Source organism: Coregonus lavaretus (genome assembly GCF_964263955.1).
Source record: "Coregonus lavaretus genome assembly, contig: HAP1_SCAFFOLD_3519, whole genome shotgun sequence".
NCBI classification, from domain to species: Eukaryota; Metazoa; Chordata; class Actinopteri; order Salmoniformes; family Salmonidae; genus Coregonus; species Coregonus lavaretus.
The window spans coordinates 39275-62097 of NW_028161053.1; the positions used below are offsets into that span (position 1 = coordinate 39275).

Sequence of the window (22823 nt, forward strand, 5' to 3'; positions counted from 1 at the left end):
TTTTAAGTGATTGATAACATTTACAAGTGTGCCTTCACGAATTACATTAAGAAAAATTATTAAAACTAATTTCCATAACTTTTCATGACCTTACAAACCCTACTTTTGACAACTTGGGACAGTGCATCATGCCATTCAGGCTGGCGCATTTTTCAATCTGCGCAATCTTGAACAGCCTGCTGTCACTCACAGATTCACAGACTAGCAGCAAATAAACTGGAACAAAGTAGAATCAGGAAATGAATGCCCCCTCTCCATTGCTATTCAATGCAGATCCCGCCTTCATTGCGCTTTAATCAACCTTTTTTTGCCTCGGTGTGTGAATCCGGGACGACGATAGGCTATTTTGTTTTATATAGGAGGCGGTACGCAATTCCCCAAAAAATAGAAGTGCCGATACGGCGCTCTGGACAGCTCCGGACCAGGTCAAGCACTGATGACGAAACGCAGGCTTATCGAAACACTTTGCTCCTCATTTATTGCAGCTGCAGTGCGTGAGTGGAAGTAGGGAGAACTTGCATTTTATGTCTTATAAAAGTGTTGAACAAAGTGTTAACAGTGCTGAATAACAACTTAAAACTTACTCATAAAACAGCAGCTCTTTGCTGTATTCATTGAGTCTCTCTAGTCATGGTTTTAAACGTTTTGAAATCTCACCGTATCAACTTTGCTGTGCGCTCTTAAGCTTCTTTTTACAGTCTATGGCTCGAGGAAACTGAAAACATGGTGATCTGAGCTATCTGATTGGCCAGCGGTAGGCCTATAGAGGTGCACTTGATTTGCTCTCTGGGCCTGCCGGGTAGGCGGAGTTCTGCCTTCAGACACACAAAATGGTTCAAAAATGGGAACACTTTTCCTTCCTGACGCTAGGGCTGCTGAAACAAGTGCACCACCCACCAACAGCAAGAAACTGAATAAAACAAATAGGAACGCAAGGCTTTATCGTTGGGTTTTTTACAGAAATGTTTAGTGATCGACTAGGAATGCCTTGAAGATCGACCTGTTGGTGACCCCTGATCTAGAGACTGACCTAGTAGTATATAGATAGAGAATCTAGAGACTGACCTAGTAGTATATATAGATAGAGAATCTAGAGACTGACCTAGTAGTATATAGATAGAGAATCTAGAGACTGACCTAGTAGTATATATAGATAGAGAATCTAGAGACTGACCTAGTAGTATATATAGAGAATCTAGAGACTGACCTAGTAGTATATATATATAGAGAATCTAGAGACTGACCTAGTAGTTTAGATAGAGAATCTAGAGACTGACCTAGTAGTATATATAGATAGAGAATCTAGAGACTGACCTAGTAGTATATAGATAGAGAATCTAGAGACTGACCTAGTAGTATATATATATAGAGAATCTAGAGACTGACCTAGTAGTATATATAGATAGAGAATCTAGAGACTGACCTAGTAGTATATAGATAGAGAATCTAGAGACTGACCTAGTAGTATATATATATAGAGAATCTAGAGACTGACCTAGTAGTATATAGATAGAGAATCTAGAGACTGACCTAGTAGTTTAGATAGAGAATCTAGAGACTGACCTAGTAGTATATAGATAGAGAATCTAGAGACTGACCTAGTAGTATAGATAGAGAATCTCGAGACTGACCTAGTAGTATAGATATAGAGAATCTAGAGACTGACCTAGTAGTATAGATATATAGAGAATCTAGAGACTGACCTAGTAGTTTAGATAGAGAATCTAGAGACTGACCTAGTAGTATAGATAGATAGAGAATCTAGAGACTGACCTAGTAGTATATATAGAGAATCTAGAGACTGACCTAGTAGTATATATAGATAGAGAATCTAGAGACTGACCTAGTAGTATATATATAGATAGAGAATCTAGAGACTGACCTAGTAGTATATATAGATAGAGAATCTAGAGACTGACCTAGTAGTATATAGATAGAGAATCTAGAGACTGACCTAGTAGTTTAGATAGAGAATCTAGAGACTGACCTAGTAGTATATAGATAGAGAATCTAGAGACTGACCTAGTAGTATAGATAGAGAATCTCGAGACTGACCTAGTAGTATAGATATAGAGAATCTAGAGACTGACCTAGTAGTATAGATATATAGAGAATCTAGAGACTGACCTAGTAGTTTAGATAGAGAATCTAGAGACTGACCTAGTAGTATAGATAGAGAATCTAGAGACTGACCTAGTAGTATATATAGATAGAGAATCTAGAGACTGACCTAGTAGTATATATAGATAGAGAATCTAGAGACTGACCTAGTAGTATATATAGATAGAGAATCTAGAGACTGACCTAGTAGTATAGATAGAGAATCTAGAGACTGACCTAGTAGTATAGATAGAGAATCTAGAGACTGACCTAGTAGTATAGATAGAGAATCTAGAGACTGACCTAGTAGTATATATAGATAGAGAATCTAGAGACTGACCTAGTAGTATATATAGAGAATCTAGAGACTGACCTAGTAGTATATACAGTGGGGAGAACAAGTATTTGATACACTGCCGATCTTGCAGGTTTTCCTACTTACAAAGCATGTAGAGGCCTGTAATTTTTATCATAGGTACACTTCAACTGTGAGAGACGGAATCTAAAACAAAAATCCAGAAAATCATATTGTATGATTTTTAAGTAATTAATTTGCATTTTATTGCATGACATAAGTATTTGATACATCAGAAAAGCTGAACTTAATATTAGGTACAAAAACCTTTGTTTGCAATTACAGAGATCATATGTTTCCTGTAGGTCTTGACCAGGTTTGCACACACTGCTGCAGGGATTTTGGCCCTCTCCTCCATACAGACCTTCTCAAGATGCTTCAGGTTTCGGGGCTGTCGCTGGGCAATATGGACTTTCAGCTCCCTCCAAAGATTTTCTATTGGGTTCAGGTCTGGAGACTGGCTAGGCCACTCCAGGACCTTGAGATGCTTCTTACGGAGCCACTCCTTAGTTGCCCTGGCTGTGTGTTTCGGGTCGTTGTCATGCTGGAAGACCCAGCCACGACCCATCTTCAATGCTCTTACCGAGGGAAGGAAGTTGTTGGCCAAGATCTCGCGATACATGGCCCCATCCATCCTCCCCTCAGTACGGTGCAGTCGTCCTGTCCCCTTTGCAGAAAAGCATCCCCAAATAATGATGTTTCCACCTCCATGCTTCACGGTTGGGATGGTGTTCTTGGGGTTGTACTCATCCTTCTTCTTCCTCCAAACACGGCGAGTGGAGTTTAGACCAAAAAGCTCTATTTTTGTCTCATCAGACCACATGACCTTCTCCCATTCCTCCTCTGGATCATCCAGATGGTCATTGGCAAACTTCAGACGGGCCTGGACATGCGCTGGCTTGAGCAGGGGGACCTTGCGTGCGCTGCAGGATTTTAATCCATGACGGCGTAGTGTGTTACTAATGGTTTTCTTTGAGACTGTGGTCCCAGCTCTCTTCAGGTCATAGACCAGGTCCTGCTGTGTAGTTCTGGGCTGATCCCTCACCTTCCTCATGATCATTGATGCCCCACGAGGTGAGATTTTGCATGGAGCCCCAGACCGAGGGTGATTGACCATCATCTTGAACTTCTTCTATTTTCTAATAATTGCGCCAACAGTTGTTGCCTTCTCACCAAGCTGCTTGCCTATTGTCCTGTAGCCCATCCCAGCCTTGTGCAGGTCTACAATTTTATCCCTGGTCCTTACACAGCTCTCTGGTCTTGGCCATTGTGGAGAGGTTGGAGTCTGTTTGATTGAGTGTGTGGACAGGTGTCTTCTATACAGGTAACGAGTTCAAACAGGTGCAGTTAATACAGGTAATGAGTGGAGAACAGGAGGGCTTCTTAAAGAAAAACTAACAGGTCTGTGAGAGCCGGGATTCTTACTGGTTGGTAGGTGATCAAATACTTATGTCATGCAATAAAATGCAAATTAATTACTTAAAAATCATACAATGTGATTTTCTGGATTGTTGTTTTAGATTCCGTCTCTCACAGTTGAAGTGTACCTATGATAACAATTACAGACCTCTACATGCTTTGTAAGTAGGAAAACCTGCAAAATCGGCAGTGTATCAAATACTTGTTCTCCCCACTGTGTGTATATATATATATATATATATATATATATATATATATATAATCTAGAGACTGACCTAGTAGTATATATAGATAGAGAATCTAGAGACTGACCTAGTAGTATATATATATAGAGAATCTAGAGACTGACCTAGTAGTATATATAGAGAATCTAGAGACTGACCTAGTAGTATATATAGATAGAGAATCTAGAGACTGACCTAGTAGTATATATAGAGAATCTAGAGACTGACCTAGTAGTATATATAGAGAATCTAGAGACTGACCTAGTAGTATATATATATAGAGAATCTAGAGACTGACCTAGTAGTATATATAGATAGAGAATCTAGAGACTGACCTAGTAGTATAGATAGAGAATCTAGAGACTGACCTAGTAGTATAGATAGAGAATCTAGAGACTGACCTAGTAGTATATATAGAGAATCTCGAGACTGACCTAGTAGTATATATATATATATATATATAGAATCTAGAGACTGACCTAGTAGTATATATAGATAGATAATCTCGAGACTGACCTAGTAGTATAGATAGAGAATCTAGAGACTGACCTAGTAGTATATATATATATAGAGAATCTCGAGACTGACCTAGTAGTTTAGATAGAGAATCTAGAGACTGACCTAGTAGTATATATAGAGAATCTCGAGACTGACCTAGTAGTATAGATAGAGAATCTAGAGACTGACCTAGTAGTATATATAGATAGAGAATCTAGAGACTGACCTAGTAGTATATATAGATAGAGAATCTAGAGACTGACCTAGTAGTATATATAGAGAATCTAGAGACTGACCTAGTAGTATATAGATAGAGAATCTAGAGACTGACCTAGTAGTATATATATATAGAGAATCTAGAGACTGACCTAGTAGTATATATAGAGAATCTAGAGACTGACCTAGTAGTATATATAGATAGAGAATCTAGAGACTGACCTAGTAGTATATATAGAGAATCTAGAGACTGACCTAGTAGTATATATATATAGAGAATCTAGAGACTGACCTAGTAGTATAGATAGAGAATCTAGAGACTGACCTAGTAGTATAGATAGAGAATCTAGAGACTGACCTAGTAGTATATATATATATATATATAGAATCTAGAGACTGACCTAGTAGTATATATAGATAGATAATCTCGAGACTGACCTAGTAGTATAGATAGAGAATCTAGAGACTGACCTAGTAGTATATATATATATAGAGAATCTCGAGACTGACCTAGTAGTTTAGATAGAGAATCTAGAGACTGACCTAGTAGTATATATAGAGAATCTCGAGACTGACCTAGTAGTATATATATATATAGAGAATCTCGAGACTGACCTAGTAGTATAGATAGAGAATCTAGAGACTGACCTAGTAGTATATATATATATAATCTCGAGACTGACCTAGTAGTATATATATAGAGAATCTAGAGACTGACCTAGTAGTATATATATAGAGAATCTCGAGACTGACCTAGTAGTATAGATAGAGAATCTCGAGACTGACCTAGTAGTATAGATAGAGAATCTAGAGACTGACCTAGTAGTATAGATAGAGAATCTAGAGACTGACCTAGTAGTATATATAGATAGAGAATCTAGAGACTGACCTAGTAGTATATATAGATAGAGAATCTAGAGACTGACCTAGTAGTATAGATAGAGAATCTAGAGACTGACCTAGTAGTATAGATAGAGAATCTAGAGAGACATACCGACAGTGCAGACGGTCGATCCTCCTTCATCCAGCACGTCGACAGTCTCAGCAAGTAGCAGCTGAACATTTGGCGCTACAGTCAACATGGCCAGGATGTCCAGGGCAAAACGCACCGTATCAGACCTGTAACACAGTGTTATCTCTATTGGGGGTGCAGCACTCTCACTGACAAGGAGGAGGAGGAAGGACTGAACAGGGCTTTTATCTTCACTCAACTAGATATACCTGGAACTGCCCACTAGACCTTGGGGGGAAAAAATATATTGGGGTTTTTAAAAATCACAACGTTTCAAAGTCTTAGCCTGGTCACAGTTTAGGCATTTGCCAACTCGTGCATTTTGTCATGACAACAAACGACAGCGAGAAACTGGGTAAAGAACAAAACAGATCTGTGAAGTCTTCATTTGGAGAATGTGCAGATGTTGATCAGGTCAATTAGAGAGACTGCTAGTAACGTGGGACTACTTTTTAAAAAATAATTTATTCACTAACTGTAAGTCGCCCTGGATAAGAGCGTCTGCTAAAATGACTAAAATGTAACGTACCTGCCATAGTAAGTCCTCCAGTCGCAGGCTATAGAGATGAGTTGTAACATCAGGGGTATACAGGAGAGCTTCTGGAACAAATCTACAGGCTCCCAGTGAAGCTGAACGGGACCACACTCTATCAGAAACTCCATCATCTCCACCACCTGCTCATGGCTGTATGAACACGACTGGGGGGGACATACACACAACAAGTCAATAAATTCATTGAAAAGTCAATCAACCAACCGAGCAATCGATCACTGAAATCAATCAGTCTTCGTTATCCATAATCGATCATTCTAACTAAATCAATGAATACATCTTTAACATCCCAAATTAAATTAGCTAATCTTGATCATGTCTAAATGAATGTTTAGTTTGTGTGTTCATCTCAGGACTTCACTAAAAAGGGAACCTACCTTGTAGTAAGGCTGAGGGTGAACTTGAGCGCCCCCTTCAGTCCTATGGAGGGACTGTTTGACTTGCTCCACCCTGACAGCCAGGTGGGCCTCGAAGTACCTTCTCAGGGCCATACAGGTGTGTTTGGCTGTCTGACGGCTGGAGAACACCTGGTCGTCACTCAACATGGCCCCCTGGTCCTCTGTGTTCAGGATCTCCAATGTACTGATCTAGAGAGAGAGAGAGAGAGACAGTACACAGCACTGGGTCAAAGGGAACTAAACAGCACAGTTGTCTTCTGAAAATCAGTAGAAGCTTTAACTCTTTTAGCAGAGGGACGACATAGCTAGGGCATGGGGGGGGGAGCCCGCCTCACAAACGTAACGCTAGGGGAAATACTGGAGCTCTATTCACCAGGTTGACTAGTCTCCTGAGCCCGTCCTGATGGTCAAACAGCTGCAGTATCGCTCTGAACGAGAAGGAGATGGAGAAGAACATGGTGGCGTGGCAGCAGCCTGACGCGTGGGAACACTCCAGGAGCCACAGGGCATAGCCCACCATGTCCGACAGCACACCGTCCGCCAGCATACACACCTGAAGGACGGGGAGACAGTCAGGTTTACATACACACCTGAAGGACGGGGAGACACAGTCAGGTTTACATACACACCTCCACACTTATACGTTTCAAGTCGCGTGACAGTAAACAAAATGACATACAATGAGGTTTAATTTGGGGGGGAGATAAATGTGGATTTACTTCTGTGTGGTAAGTGTGTGTGTGTGTGTGTGTGTGTGAGACTCCTACCCTCTCCATGGCGTCCTGGTTATAAGCCAGGTAGTAGAGGCACAGTGACACCCCTGTGGCGGCCATGGAGGGTCTGGGGATATCCAGCAGCGTCTGCACTCCTCCATGAGCTATGAAGTCAGCTGCAAACTTCTTGTGCAGGAGCAGGGAGGCAAGGTACTGGAGACAAAGACGCAAATAATACAGAGTGATTAGAGATGAGCCAACGTGACTGACCACGGTTAAAAACCAGACTAACAGAACTGTGTTAGCCCACTAAACTAAAGACCAGGGATTACCTTGGGGGGGGGGGGGGGGAGCTAACACAAGTATTCAGGTCTCAGGCAAGGTTTTCCATAAAGCAAGCATGGTTCATCAAACGAGGTCCGTTACACCGACATTCGGACACTATCTCTATGTGAGCAGAACCTCGCCCTCAGCCTTCACATGGTCTTATCACAGACACACAGACACAGCTGACCTGCAACAGTCAGGCTATTGAGATACTCATGGTGTGAGTCTCCTAACCCTCCTGTTTCCAGGGGGTTTCCCTTATTCTCTACTCTGCAGGTAATGACTAGTAGCTGGCGGAAAAAAAAACACAACCCAAATATGGTTTCAGTTCCTCACCAAACCCAATTCACCTAATAGGGAATAACAATGTAGTCACAGGAAATAAAACCGTAACGTGAAGACCTGGAGTGGCACTCCTGCTAAATAACGACATCAGTGACGATGATTTACCAGGAGTGAGTCGAAGGTGAGCTGGACATCGTTGGTGTGTTTCAGGTCAATGTAGTACATGAGAAGCTCTCTGGTGTCCATCTGCATGAACACAGCTAGCAGCTCCAGGACGAGAGACAGAGGGAACAACACAGTTGGTTCAAGTCCTCAAAGCACATAGATACGTTTATCCAACGCTTGTTTGACCAGTTAACGTGACTGACAATACATGAGTATGAAGAATGGCTAAAAGGGAATGTCATTTCTAAGTACTTTGTGTGTGACTAACACTGTACTTGCTAATGTAACTACCATGTTAATACATGCATATCAGAGACATGTGATGTCATTATGCGACGTGGGACCAACGTTAATGCGGTGATGGGGTCCTTAATATCTGTGTGATGTGGGACCAACGTTAATGCGGTGATGGGGTCCTTCATATCTGTGTGATGTGGGACCAACGTTACTGCGGTGATGGGGTCCTTCATATCTGTGTGATGTGGGACCAACGTTAATGCGGTGATGGGGTCCTTCATATCTGTGTGATGTGGGACCAACGTTACTGCGGTGATGGGGTCCTTCATATCTGTGATGTGGGACCAACGTTAATGCGGTGATGGGGTCCTTAATATCGGTGTGATGTGGGACCAACGTTAAGCGGTGATGGGGTCCTTAATATCGGTGTGATGTGGGACCAACGTTAAGCGGTAGGCGGTGATGGGGTCCTTAATATCGGTGTGATGTGGGACCAACGTTAATGCGGTGATGGGGTCCTTAATATCTGTGATGTGGGACCAACGTTAATGCGGTGATGGGGTCCTTAATATCGGTGTGATGTGGGACCAACGTTAAGCGGTAGGCGGTGATGGGGTCCTTAATATCGGTGTGATGTGGGACCAACGTTAAGCGGTGATGGGGTCCTTCATATCTGTGTGATGTGGGACCAACGTTACTGCGGTGATGGGGTCCTTCATATCTGTGTGATGTGGGACCAACGTTACTGCGGTGATGGGGTCCTTCATATCGGTGTGACGTGGGACCAACGTTAAGCGGTGATGGGGTCCTTCATATCTGTGTGACGTGGGACCAACGTTAAGCGGTGGTGGGGTCCTTAATATCGGTGTGATGTGGGACCAACGTTAAGCGGTGATGGGGTCCTTAATATCGGTGTGATGTGGGACCAACGTTAATGCGGTGATGGGGTCCTTAATATCTGTGTGACGTGGGACCAACGTTAAGCGGTGATGGGGTCCTTAATATCGGTGTGATGTGGGACCAACGTTAAGCGGTGATGGGGTCCTTAATATCGGTGTGATGTGGGACCAACGTTAAGCGGTGATGGGGTCCTTAATATCGGTGTGATGTGGGACCAACGCTAAGCGGTAGGCGGTGATGGGGTCCTTACCTCCTGGTAATCCCCTAGGGGTGTGAGGTACTGGAGGATGAGGCGTTGCTCTATAGCAGGGGTGAGGGGGTACAGACGGTAGTTGTCCCCAATCACCCAGGAGCTCATCTCTGACCAGCTACTGTTAGACTGATCACTACCGGTACTGCAGGACAATCCTCTCCCTCGCTCTCTCTCTGGATCCGTGGAAGAGGCGGCGAAGTGGAGTTTCTGTGGATTCAGATTGAGGTTTATGATCCCTCAAAAAACAGCCATTTGATTTGATTTTGCAGCTGTATATGAAAACAATACACAAGAACAGGTACAACAAAAGGGTGTGAGTCTGAAAAGGCACCCTATTTATAGTGCACTACTTTCGACCAGAGACATATGAGCCCTGGTCAAAAGTAGTGCACTATACAGGGAAAGAGTATGCTATTTCAGAAACATGCTGGTGGATGTTACCTGTTTGGCTTTCCTCCCATTCTCCCTGACAGTGGCTGTTCTCTTCCTCCACAGGCCTCCTCCAGACTCCTGCCCCCTGGTTTCAGGCCCTCCCAGGCTGGTGTCGGGGCATGGACCTGGCTGGTACAGGGCGTCTTGAATGGGCTTCACCGATACACAGCTGCTGGTCTTCTGGGCCTTACCCAGGTGGAACGATGGCTTGGGCCTGGACAACGCAGCCCTGCTACTACTACATGTCGTCTCTCTTCCCCTCTCCTTTTTGTCCTTCCTCTCCTCTTCCTCCTCCTCCTCCTCTTCCTCCTCGTTATCTGTTGCTGTATTCTGTTGAGGTGTGCTGCTCTCTTCCTCGTTGGGGTCTCTGTCTGTAGGTTCCTCTGCTACAGACTGGAGGGCCTGGAAGGTCTTCTTAGGGCTGGGGCGTTTTAAAGCCTGACGACTCTTTGATTCTTCATCCTGCAGCTCACGTAGCCTCATCAGCATCAGCGGCACCTGAGACACCAAGGATGACATTGAAGCATAGTCTAACGAACAACAACTCAAAACACACCAATGTGTGTGTACTAACCAGTTTGGAGTTTTCATCCCTGTAGTTTGCAGCGATCTCCTGGTTCTCCATCGCTCTGGCCAGTAGTCCTGTAGCGTAGATACACAGAGGCTGCTCTGCCTCCTGGGCCCATTTAAACAGCTTCTCAACCAGACCCTCCTGTTTCAACACACACAGTAAGTCTAGAACGCACGTTCACAGCATTTCAAAACAGGGGTTTACAACATTCACAAGGGGACTGTTTATGCGTAGAGCAAATGACTGACTTTGACATGTGTAATGGATCCAATTAGATTTCCAACTATGATGTTTAGGTACAAATAACAGCAGCGTTCCTTCTAGATTATTCCCCAAAAATATTTTAAGAGGGGGGCAATCGAGCTAGTCAAGGGTGTGGCCTGCCTGAACAACAGTAGGGGAATGACAATGACAGTACCTTCTCCTGGAACACCACAGCTGTCTGAATGACAGAACAGTACCTTCTCCTGCAACACCACAGCTGTCTGAATGACAGAACAGTACCTTCTCCTGGAACACCACAGCTGTCTGAATGACAGAACAGTACCTTCTCCTGGAACACCACAGCTGTCTGAATGACAGAACAGTACCTTCTCCTGGAACACCACAGCTGTCTGAATGACAGAACAGTACCTTCTCCTGGAACACCACAGCTGTCTGAATGACAGAACAGTACCTTCTCCTGGAACACCACAGCTGTCTGAATGACAGAACAGTACCTTCTCTTGTAACACTACAGCTGTCTGAATGACAGAACAGTACCTTCTCCTGGAACACCACAGCTGTCTGAATGACAGAACAGTACCTTCTCCTGGAACACCACAGCTGTCTGAATGACAGTACCTTCTCCTGCAACACCACAGCTGTCTGAATGACAGAACAGTACCTTCTCCTGGAACACCACAGCTGTCTGAATGACAGTACCTTCTCCTGCAACACCACAGCTGTCTGAATGATAGTACAGTACCTTCTCCTGGAACACCACAGCTGTCTCCAGACCTGGCATTATGTTCTGTAGCAAACGACACGCTGCCGTGTTCATGGACAGCTCTCTACTGGTCATCACATAGCTATTCAGCAACTAGCAGGAGAGGTCAGAGGACAGACACAGGGTTAACACACAGCTCTCTACTGGTCATCACATAGTTATTGAACAGCTGGAGGACAGAGATACACAGGGTTAACACAGAGAGTCACAGGCCTCAGCGGTCTTATTAACGTAATAGGAGAAGTGTAGCTCAATTTGCATAGATGGTAGCCTTGATTCGTACCGCATTTGTGAAGTCGTCATTCTTGAAGAGGATTTTGAGTAAATGTCCCAACATGCATTCTGGATCTGCTCGTCCTGGATGGCGGTCATCAAACGGGTCAGGATCAGCTTTATGATACTCCTCTGTCTCGCGCTCTATCAGCTCAGAGATTCTAACACACACAAAAGAAAACATGAATGATCAACTGTCTGTCATATGAAGAATAGAAGATGTGCTATTGTAATGTCTACACGAAAAACAAAGCAGCAACGGATGGACCTAAACAGTACAACAGCAATAGGCCTATACAAAAACAGTGGCAGTAAATCCACTGAAGTCTCCCACTAGTCTTTTCCATTATTAGCTAGTTGGTTTTACTAACTTGGTGAGGATGGAGACCAGGTCGTCAGTGGTTCCTTGCTGCTCCGTCTCCCATTGGTCCAGCAGAGAGGTCAGCTCTGCCTTGGCATCCACAGGCGCAGCATGGGAGGCCATGGTGGCTTTACCTGAGAGAGGGAGAGAGTGAAAGTGAGAGAGAAAATGTACCATACAAGATGATTCAGTTCTGAGATGCTACATATTGAAAGACAACTCTTGACATGTGTTTACCCAGGCTAATATTATGTCTTGTCATCCTGCCATTTCACGTCTGCATTGTCTAGGTTAACGTTAAGAGTGAAAACAGTAGCTAACGTTCGCTGGCAAGTTCCTAAAGTAGCTAGTTAGCTACTCGATTTCGATGACGGACTGAACTGATCAACGTAGTTTGATCTAGCTAACTAGTTACGTCACTTTAGGCTGGCTAGTTACCTCGTTTGTCCAAGTGGCTAACTAGTCAGTAGAGGGGAGGAGTCCTGAATAACTAGTTAGCTAACGCTAGATGTCTAACTACGAGTAGTTAGTGGGGACAAACAAGATAAGTCGGTCATTGTGGTAGTTCTAGCTAGTTAGCAAAAGCTCGTCCAACAGGTGGCTAACTAACTAGCTAGCTACAGTGGCATTGCTTGTTGTGTGGAAACAACTTGGCGTAATTACTAGCCAACTGTTAGGTAGGCGTAGCAAGCTAGGTTTCTTTTGATTTATTCCTAATTCATACTAAGTGCAGTGGATAAAGCTAGCCAGTTAGTACACTTTCAGAGCACTGGATTGTTTAATAATTTGTTCCCAACACAAGCCAGCTAACGTTACCGAGCATGCATGAGAACTCGTGTCACGGCAGGATCAGTCAAGTTCACTGCTTTAAACACCTGAATTGCCTACCTTTTTGTTGCAGAAGACAACTGTAGCTCAAGCGTAGTACTGTGAATGTGATGGAGAGTGTGGTATGAAAAAAAAAAACTATCGATTAATATTAGCGAAAGTTTCACATGTTTCTTTTGCTAACTTCACTCACGACAGTACGCTGGAAACGTCACAGACAGATGTCGACTTTTGATGACGTAATCAACATTTTATTCCGCTCCATTCTATCTTGTTATTGTACTTCTAACTTTCTATTTATAATATTTTTTTTATCAGCAAGACATTTAGATATTAAAATAAAAATCAAGAAAAACAATCACTACAATCGTGTGATAAAAAAAAAAAAAAGATTGTATAAACGGTTAGTCATCATGACATGCACAGTGTCAGTTTATTTGCTTAGCTAAAAAATTATATGTATGTGAATGGGTGGCTTTTAAATTATAGTCATACTTGCAATTCAACAATGTGTATACCTATCTCATGAAGAGAGAGGTAATGTGTCCAAATTCCAAAATCAACCTTTCCTTATAAACATACCAGTTTTACCTCATAAAGCAAGGGATTATGACGTATTAAAATTATGATACAACATTCTATGGTAATGAATCACAAAACCATTCCCTTTCGTGATGTGTAGAGAAGTAACATACTAGTAACTACTAGAAGGGTGCTTCACTGAAAATAGGTCCCGTACTGCTTTATAATATGAAAGTTAACGTACACGTAAATAGGATAAATAGATTGCAACCTTGCTTAAATGGCGACAGTACTACATAATGAAAACAAATTACAGGTCTACGGCAAGTCACTTGTGTAGTTTACAAAAACCAACACTAGATGGCAATAACTGTATGATAAACAACAAGTTACACGGTGAAACATGTCCATTCTCAGTGAGCGCAAGAGATTGGAAATGTGATTTTTTTTGTTTGTTCAGTCGACTGCACTAGGGTTTGATACCCAGTCGGTCACACTACTGTTAAATTATGAGATCTGTGATGATTACCAGGGGTAATCAAATTATAGACCATTTTCTAAATTAATAAAAAATACGAAAACAAAGATGTCTTAATTGCACGTCTTCACACCCGAGTTAATACTTGGTGGAAGCACCTTTGGCAGCCATTACAGCTGTGAATCATTTTGAATAAGATTCTACCAACTTTGCACAGCTCTTAGGGCAACATACACTTAGTCTACAAAACATTAAGAACACATTCCTAATATTGAGAAGTGAAATTAACAAGTGACAGCAATAAGGGATCATAGCTTTCACCTGGACAGTCTATGTCATGGAAAGAGCAGGTGTCCTTAAAGTTTTGTACACTAAATTTGTGTCAAAATTGCTCAAGCTCAGTAAATTGGTTGGGAATCAATGACGAGCAGCAATATTCAAACCGTATGTCTGATTTTTTTCAAGCAGATTTAAGTCAGGACTGAGACTCGACCATTCAGGAATACCCAACACCTATTAGAAAGCCATTCAGTGTCAAAATAAATCTGAAAGGAGAGAAGCCCAGGTACAAGGTTAGAGGAAAACCTGCCTCAGCGTGTGCGTGTTCATTCTCTCCAGATGCTGAGAACCTTTGATTTACCCAGTCAAAATAACCACGCTGTCCACAGACTGCCTATACAACCACTGACCTAATTGATACAGGATGGCATGCCATCTAGAAATGTTAGCCTTAGAGGCTCTATTCAATCTGCATTGAGGAAGTTAAGCTTTAGCGTGATTTAAATGTAAAGGCAAGAGACTGCATTGGCAGTAAACGGTACATGTGTCGGCTCAATCGGAAATGACCTTTACACTTCTGTCTGAGTCCCCGTGTAGCTCAGTTGAGTAGAGCATGGCGTTTGCAACACCAGGGTTGTGGGTTCGATTCCCACGGGGGGCCAGTATGAAAAATGTATGCACTCACTAACTGTAAGTCGCTCTGGATAAGAGCGTCTGCTAAATGACTAAAAATCTGTAATGCTTTAAAGGCCTAAATCTTTTTTTGAGTAGATCCATTTTTGTATGTTTTATTAGTTTTTATATACAGACAGATAAACCTATCACTAGATGGTTTCAGCGAGACAAACCATCACATTTTTGGTTGCAAAACGAGATATATCCGCCTCACTCTCAGAGAAAAAAAGTAGCACTGCAAGGTTTTACACAGTCAAATGTGACAAATAATTACATTTTTTTTTTATAAAGAACTGTACAAATGATACATTTGTGACATCAATATAAAAAATATACATGTATATACAGTGGGGAGAACAAGTATTTGATACACTGCCGATTTTGCAGGTTTTCCTACTTACAAAGCATGTAGAGGTCTGTAATTTTTATCATAGGTACACTTCAACTGTGAGAGATGGAATCTAAAACAAAAATCCAGAAAATCACATTATATGATTTTTAAGTAATTCATTTGCATTTTATTGCATGACATAAGTATTTGATCACCTACCAACCAGTAAGAATTCTGGCTCTCACAGACCTGTTAGTTTTTCTTTAAGAAGCCCTCCTGTTCTCCACTCATTACCTGTCTTAACTGCACCTGTTTGACCTCGTTACCTGTATAAAAGACACCTGTCCACACACTCAATCAAACAGACTCCAACCTCTCCACAATGGCCAAGACCAGAGAGCTGTGTAAGGACATCAGGGATAAAATTGTAGACCTGCACAAGGCTGGGATGGGCTACAGGACAATAGGCAAGCAGCTTGGTGAGAAGGCAACAACTGTTGGCGCAATTATTAGAAAATGGAAGAAGTTCAAGATGACGGTCAATCACCCTCGGTCTGGGGCTCCATGCAAGATCTCACCTCGTGGGGCATCAATGATCATGAGGAAGGTGAGGGATCAGCCCAGAACTACATGGCAGGACCTGGTAAATGACCTGAAGAGAGCTGGGACCACAGTCTCAAAGAAAACCATTAGTAACACACTACGCCGTCATGGATTAAAATCCTGCAGCGCACGCAAGGTCCCCCTGCTCAAGCCAGCGCATGACCAGGCCCGTCTGAAGTTTGCCAATGACCATCTGGATGATCCAGAGGAGGTATGGGAGAAGGTCATGTGGTCTGATGAGACAAAAATAGAGCTTTTTGGTCTAAACTCCACTCGCCGTGTTTGGAGGAAGAAGAAGGATGAGTACAACCCCAAGAACACCATCCCAACCGTGAAGCATGGAGGTGGAAACATCATTATTTGGGGATGCTTTTCTGCAAAGGGGACAGGACGACTGCACCGTATTGAGGGGAGGATGGATGGGGCCATGTATCGCGAGATCTTGGCCAACAACCTCCTTCCCTCAGTAAGAGCATTGAAGATGGGTCGTGGCTGGGTCTTCCAGCATGACAACGACCCGAAACACACAGCCAGGGCAACTAAGGAGTGACTCCGTAAGAAGCATCTCAAGGTCCTGGAGTGGCCTAGCCAGTCTCCAGACCTGAACCCAATAGAAAATCTTTGGAGGGAGCTGAATGTCTGTATTGCCCAGCGACAGCCCCAAAACCTTAAGGATCTGGAGAAGGTCTGTATGGAGGAGTGGGCCAAAATCCCTGCTGCAGTGTGTGCAAACCTGGTCAAGACCTACAGGAAACGTATGATCTCTGTAATTGCAAACAAAGGTTTCTGTACCAAATATTAAGTTCTGCTTTTCTGATGTATCAAATACTTATGTCATGCAATAAAATGCAAATTAATTACTTAAAAATCATACAATGTGATTTTCTGGATTTTTGTTTTAGATTCCGTCTCTCACAGTTGAAGTGTACCTATGATAAAAATTACAGGCCTCTACATGCTTTGTAAGTAGGAAAACCTGCAAAGTCGGCAGTGTATCAAATCCTTGTTCTCCCCACTGTATACTGGTACCCATAGGCATTAATTTCTGACAAGAAAACAAATGTGAAAAATTGGTGGATATAGCGTTTTGGAAATAAACTCTTCTGGAATGTATATGTTAAATCTACAGGATAGGAACATTCCATTCCAGCTAAATAATGGATCTATAGCGTTTTGCAACAAAACCAATTTGTATATACATCTGAAATAAACTCTGCTTGAATCTATCTTTAAATAAACTCTTCAAATGTGAAGGAAGCTTCTCAGTGTTGTTGTCCACAGGACCAGGAAAACCCTCTTAATGAAATGTTTCTCTTCTTCTCTGCCAGGAAGGAAGGAAGGAAGGAGATGGCGGGAACATCTTGCTTGCGCAACAGAGTGACCCTACTCATTTCCCCTCGCAGTTGTGTAGTTCCGGGACACCTGTGGATGTGATGATTGTAATGCTGCTGAGGACCAAATAAACGAATGTGCCTCAACACATGTGGGGGGAGAACAGTCTGTCCTGTTTTTATTCGGTAAACAAACTCACCAGTCCAGAGCGCAATAACAAACGTTTTGGGTCAAAATCCTGTCTACACAGAATACAGGGGATGAAGACTGAGGAGTAATATACATCTAAAATATCTATCATACACATTCTTCTATGGACAAAGGTTAACTGATAATAATAATATTAAGCTCATACACTGAGTAGACAAAACATTAGGAACACCATGAAATAGACTGACCAGGTGAATCCAGGTGAAAGCTATGATCCCTTATTGATGTCACTTGTTAAATCTACTTCAATCAGTGTAAATGAAGGGGAGGAGACAGGTTAAGGAAGGATGTTTAGGCCTTGAGACAATTGAGTCATGGATTGTGTATGCGTTCCATTCGGAAGGTGAATGGGCAAGATAAAATATTTAAGTGGCTTTGAACGGGGTATGGTAGTAGGTGCCAGGCGTACCGGTTTGAGTACGTCAAGAACTACAACGCTGCTGGGTTTTTCACACTCAACAGTTTCCCGTGTGTATAAAGAATGGTCCACCACCCAAAAGGACATCCAGCCAACTTGACACAACTGTGGGAAGCATTGGAGTCAACATGGGCCAGAATCCCTGTGGAATACTTTCGACACCTTGTAGAGTCCCATGCCCCGACGAATTGAGGCTGTTCTGAGGGAAAAGGGGGATGCAACTCAATATTAGGAAGGGGTCCTTAATGTTTGGTACCCTCAGTGTCTGTTCACATATTGGCTCTACTGTGTGTATATACATTCCCTTTATCTACAAGGCTATTTTCCGATTCTCCACCCTTTTCCAGAAGTGTGCACTTGCACACTACCCGTCATGGATGTCAAGGCATAGGATCGGTGTAAGCATTGGCTGGAGGGTGTTTTTACACCATTGTTAAATCCATGCGTGAAAGTGTGCAAGTGCACATTTTCCGTTAGAAACGTGGAGAACTGGGACGCAGCCCACGTCTCTGTCCATCCCCATCAGGTTATTGTAGTGCGATGTCCCCGGTGGAGTCGTGCCGTCGCACCCTGGCCTTGCGGTTGTCCACCATTGTCTGTTTCCACTTCAACTGGCGTAGCTTCTTCTTCTCCCGGTACCACAGCTGCTCACAGTACTCGTCTGCGCTCAAGCTTGCCGCGTCCATCATGTGCAGGTCCTTATAGTTCCCGAAGAGCTGGTTGTGGCTCTGGGTGTGGCTCACAGGACCTCCCCTCAGCCCTGCTCTTCCGGCCCCAGGATCAGCTGCCCTGGCCTGGGATGCTGTCATGCTCTGCTGGGGTATGACCTGGAGGTTGTAGCGGGCCAGGACCTGGGAGAAGGAGTGCTCCAGGGTGGTACAGCTGTAGAGGCCAGCGTCCCCGGGCTCCAGTCGCTGCACCAGGAGACCCCGCTTCATATGGACCATACGCTCATCACCCAGGAGAAGCTGCATAACGACAGCAAGGCAAGAGAAGGTTCATTATTAGATGAACATTAGTCAATGATTCAATTATAAACGACATTTTTACATTTTAGTCATTTAGCAGACGCTCTTATCCAGAGCGACTTACATTACACTTTTTTTTTTTTTTTCATACTGGCCCCCCCGTGGGAATCGAACCCACAACCCTGCCGTTGCAAACGCCGTGCTCTACATCCCTGCCGGCCATTCCCTCCCCTACCCTGGATGATGCTGTGCCAATTGTGCGCCGCCCCATGGGTCTCCCGGTCATGGCCGGCTACGACAGAGCCTGGATTCGAACCAGGATTCTCTAGTGGCACAGCTAGCACTGCGATGCAGTGCCTTAGACCACTGCGCCACTCGGGAGACAAACCGCTCATCCCTCTCACCCCTCACCTCTCTGCTAGTGCGAGCCTGCGCCGGCTGAGCACTCCACTTGACCGTAGCCTGTGGGGATCTGGGCATACACTCTAGGAAGGTTGAGCTGCTCTCCACCCCGTAGACCACCTTCAGCTCCACCGACTCAGAACCTGGAAGGCACCAAACAGGATGGAGTTAAAAGTTATGTCACATCGTTTATAGTAGCCTCTTGTGACAGAATGTGCGCACACTGGAGGCACACGAGACTTGGTTCAGAGTCCCGAGATTACATTGATAGAGAGCTGGATGACGATGCAGGGTGAAGTTGCCAATTCTGAAATCCATTTTGCGGATTTGAGGAGGGTAAATTGACCCTAGATCTGTGCCTCAGAGGGCAACTTGTACCTAGAGCAGTCTACATTCACTGTAGGTCCACTAGTTACATACTGAGTCGAGGCTGGATGGCGCCAGCTGCATTAATATGAGTTAAATTACATACTGAGTCGAGGCTGGATGGCGCCAGCTGCATTAATATGAGTTAAGTTACATACTGAGTCGAGGCTGGCTGGCGCCAGCTGCATTAATATGAGTTAAGTTACATACTGAGTCGAGGCTGGCTGGCGCCAGCTGCAATCAGAGACATATAGTATCATAGACAGACATAAACATTTAGTATTTATTCATTTCTGTACCATCTCCTACTTGTGACACTGGCTCTATGGAGCCCCACACACACAGATGCACACACACAAATTACCATCTTCTGCATTGTGACACTGGCTCATCGGATCCCCGTGTTTCACATCCTGGCGCCGAGCTCGCCTAAGGAGATAAAATTGCAGACGGCCTGGATGTCATAACCATGTCATAACTCTGACAGTTTTGGACTGTGGCAGAGTGTTTGTTTGTTTCTTTATTTTGTTGGATACCCGTTAGCTGTTACTATAGCAACAGTTCATCTTCCTGGGTTCACAAACAAAGAACGACACAATACAACACCATCATATCTAGACAGAAACACAACAACATAGAATAGTACTTTATTGTTCATCTGTCACAACATACATGTGTGTCTTTTATTGTCCACAGAGATAGTAAGACAGTAATTTAAAAGTAGTCAAATGTACGCTTGAAACATTATATGATTGTCATATTTTGCTGATAAATGTTAAATTGTAAAAATAAAAAAAATTGCAATAAATATATTGTAAAACATTTTTTTAAATGATGCTTGATGTTATTGGTTACTACTATTGATACCCCAAAATGATTTGATGTGGAGATCAAAATCACTGTGCTGGGCCCTTAACCTAAGTGGAGTAGTTACCTCTTGTTGCTGGGGAAGTATCGGTTGCATGTGTTCCCATCCCAGGCACAGTAAGGGTCTCTGGCCAGACAGCAGTCGGCACAGTCTCTCCCGTACAGCTCACACCGCTGCAGGGGTAACTGGGCCACTCCCTCATCGCTGCTCACATACACCTGTTGCTGTAGACACACGTACAGGGGAGGGAAGAGGATTTCATTTAATTTAATGTAACTTTTAATTAATGTAATTACATTATATTGAATGTAATTGATCACCAAGGAATTGAATTGTCATGGTAGCCTACAGTGCTTCTAAAACGGCGCTTGAGATTACTGTAAAGTTAGTCTCTCGTTGATTTTAGGTGCTTGAGATTACTGTAAAGTGCTAGTATGCATGAAAAATATTTACACATACAAGGTGGATTGTGGGATTTCCAAGACTCACATGTTATCCCAAACTCAGTGCTCTCCTTCTCTGTGATTAGGCTACTGCTGGAGAAACTATGTGTAAACAGTGCTGACTAGATTTCTTTCTTGAGCGGATGGTCGGGGGGGCTGGAACATAATTAAAAATAAATTGCAGACTGCAAATTGACCGCAAGAAGCCCAAAAATATATCATATTTGACTAAAACATAAGTATTTCAAATAGGGGTGTAACGATCCATCTACTACATCGATGTATCGATTTATATTCCTATGATCCAACTACATCGATCTGTGCTCGGCGAGTTGGCCTTTTGGACAACATATATCAATCTAACATCGTTTTAAAATGTAATAAATCGATTGTATCGATACTAGGAAATAACCCATTGGATTTAAGCACGTCAGACTTTATATGGATGTTTTTTCTTAGCACTTTTAATGATAAAGGCTTTAAACATTACTCGATTCAGTCTGCCTATCCGTGACGTCATCGCCCCGCGCCAGCAGCAGCGCAAAGGCGCAAAGACAACAAAACATAGCATGGCGGACGACAGAGGAGAAGCCGACGAGCGAGAAATTATCAAGCCACCATTGCGGTCCTTACAAGAAACAGGAATCTAGGAAACTTCACCTGCACTGTCCAGTATCCAGGTATTTATTTCAGTCACACTGGTTGAATTTTTGGCTAAAAGGTTACTGAATCGATTTCAAGTCACTGAATCGTTTCGGATCGTATCGTTCTAAATGAACCAATATCGTCCTTGAATCGTATCGACAACCACGAATCGTGATACAAATCGAATCGTTGTTAAAACGAATCGTTACACCCCTAATTTCAAACCTTGCTTACATTTGTATACGATCACGTCTCTCTATTATGCGTGGGAATACTATCACGACTTCCGCCGAGGCTGCCCCTCCTCCTTGCTCGGACAGGCTTCGGTGTTCGTCGTCACCGGCCTTCTAGCCACTACCGCTCCATATCTCATCATTCCATTTGTCTTGTCTTGTCAATTACACACACCTGGTTCTATTCCCCTCATTAGTCTGTGTATAAGTGTTCCCTCTGCCCCCCTTGTCCTTGCGGGTGATTGTTTATTGTGAGAGTAGTGTAGCTCGGTGGAGCTACTCTCCCTTTGTATTGCCGGGGTAGATATTTCCCCTGTGCCTGTATATTGTTGGAGTATCCCGTACCGTGTATTGCCAGGGTAGATAGTTTCCCCTGTGCCTGTTTTCGTGTGTCGCTATCCAGTGCTATTGTGCACGACGGAATAAACTCTGTATTCTGTGATTCACCCTCCTGCGCCTGACTCCTTCTATCACACTCATCACAAATACTTGGGAACAGATTTCCAAAATTAAAATCAATTGGAGCCGATTTTCTGGTGTTTTTACAGTCTTTTATGTCCTACAATGAACATAAAAAATTTAAAAAATAAAATAAAATAAGATTTTGCTCAGAAGCATTGTGGTGCCAAATAAAACCACCCCGTGGGCTGCCAATTGGGGAAGCCTTATCTATTGTAATCATTACTGGAATGATATTTTACTGCCACATCAACTCTTAACTGAGGGTGACCACACACACACACACACACACACACACACACACACACACACACACACACACACACACACACACACACACACACACACACACACGCGCGCGCGCGCGCACACACACACACACACAAACACACACACACACACACACACACACACACACGCGCGCGCGCGCACACACACACACAAACACACACACACACACGCGCGCGCGCGCGCACACACACA

General features: G+C 43.4%; 2 protein-coding genes across 2 annotated transcripts in view; both read right to left on the bottom strand.

Annotated features, from left to right (window-relative positions):
* LOC311121146 (DDB1- and CUL4-associated factor 1-like) overlaps nt 1-15430 on the bottom strand; it is a 32891-nt gene extending 17461 nt beyond the window's left edge. The window contains exons 1-13 of the mRNA XM_084195669.1: nt 13169-15430; nt 12291-12414; nt 11930-12080; nt 11626-11739; nt 10662-10799; nt 10097-10585; nt 9653-9862; nt 8266-8367; nt 7543-7701; nt 7149-7328; nt 6755-6964; nt 6354-6523; nt 5807-5931 (exon numbers count right to left, since the gene is read on the bottom strand). Coding sequence (XP_084051795.1) covers nt 5807-5931; nt 6354-6523; nt 6755-6964; nt 7149-7328; nt 7543-7701; nt 8266-8367; nt 9653-9862; nt 10097-10585; nt 10662-10799; nt 11626-11739; nt 11930-12080; nt 12291-12403 — 2161 coding nt within the window. The 5' untranslated portion in view covers nt 12404-12414; nt 13169-15430. The remainder of the gene's footprint in view (nt 1-5806; nt 5932-6353; nt 6524-6754; nt 6965-7148; nt 7329-7542; nt 7702-8265; nt 8368-9652; nt 9863-10096; nt 10586-10661; nt 10800-11625; nt 11740-11929; nt 12081-12290; nt 12415-13168) is intronic.
* A 2051-nt stretch (nt 15431-17481) lies between these two features.
* Nucleotides 17482-20784, bottom strand: LOC311121145 (semaphorin-3D-like; the record flags this gene model as incomplete). The annotated part of the gene is made up of 4 exons (XM_084195668.1): nt 17482-18924; nt 19336-19469; nt 20057-20121; nt 20627-20784. Coding segments are annotated over 4 exons (798 nt in total), but the record flags the coding sequence as incomplete, so codon positions are not given.
* Nucleotides 20785-22823: the final 2039 nt, after the last annotated feature.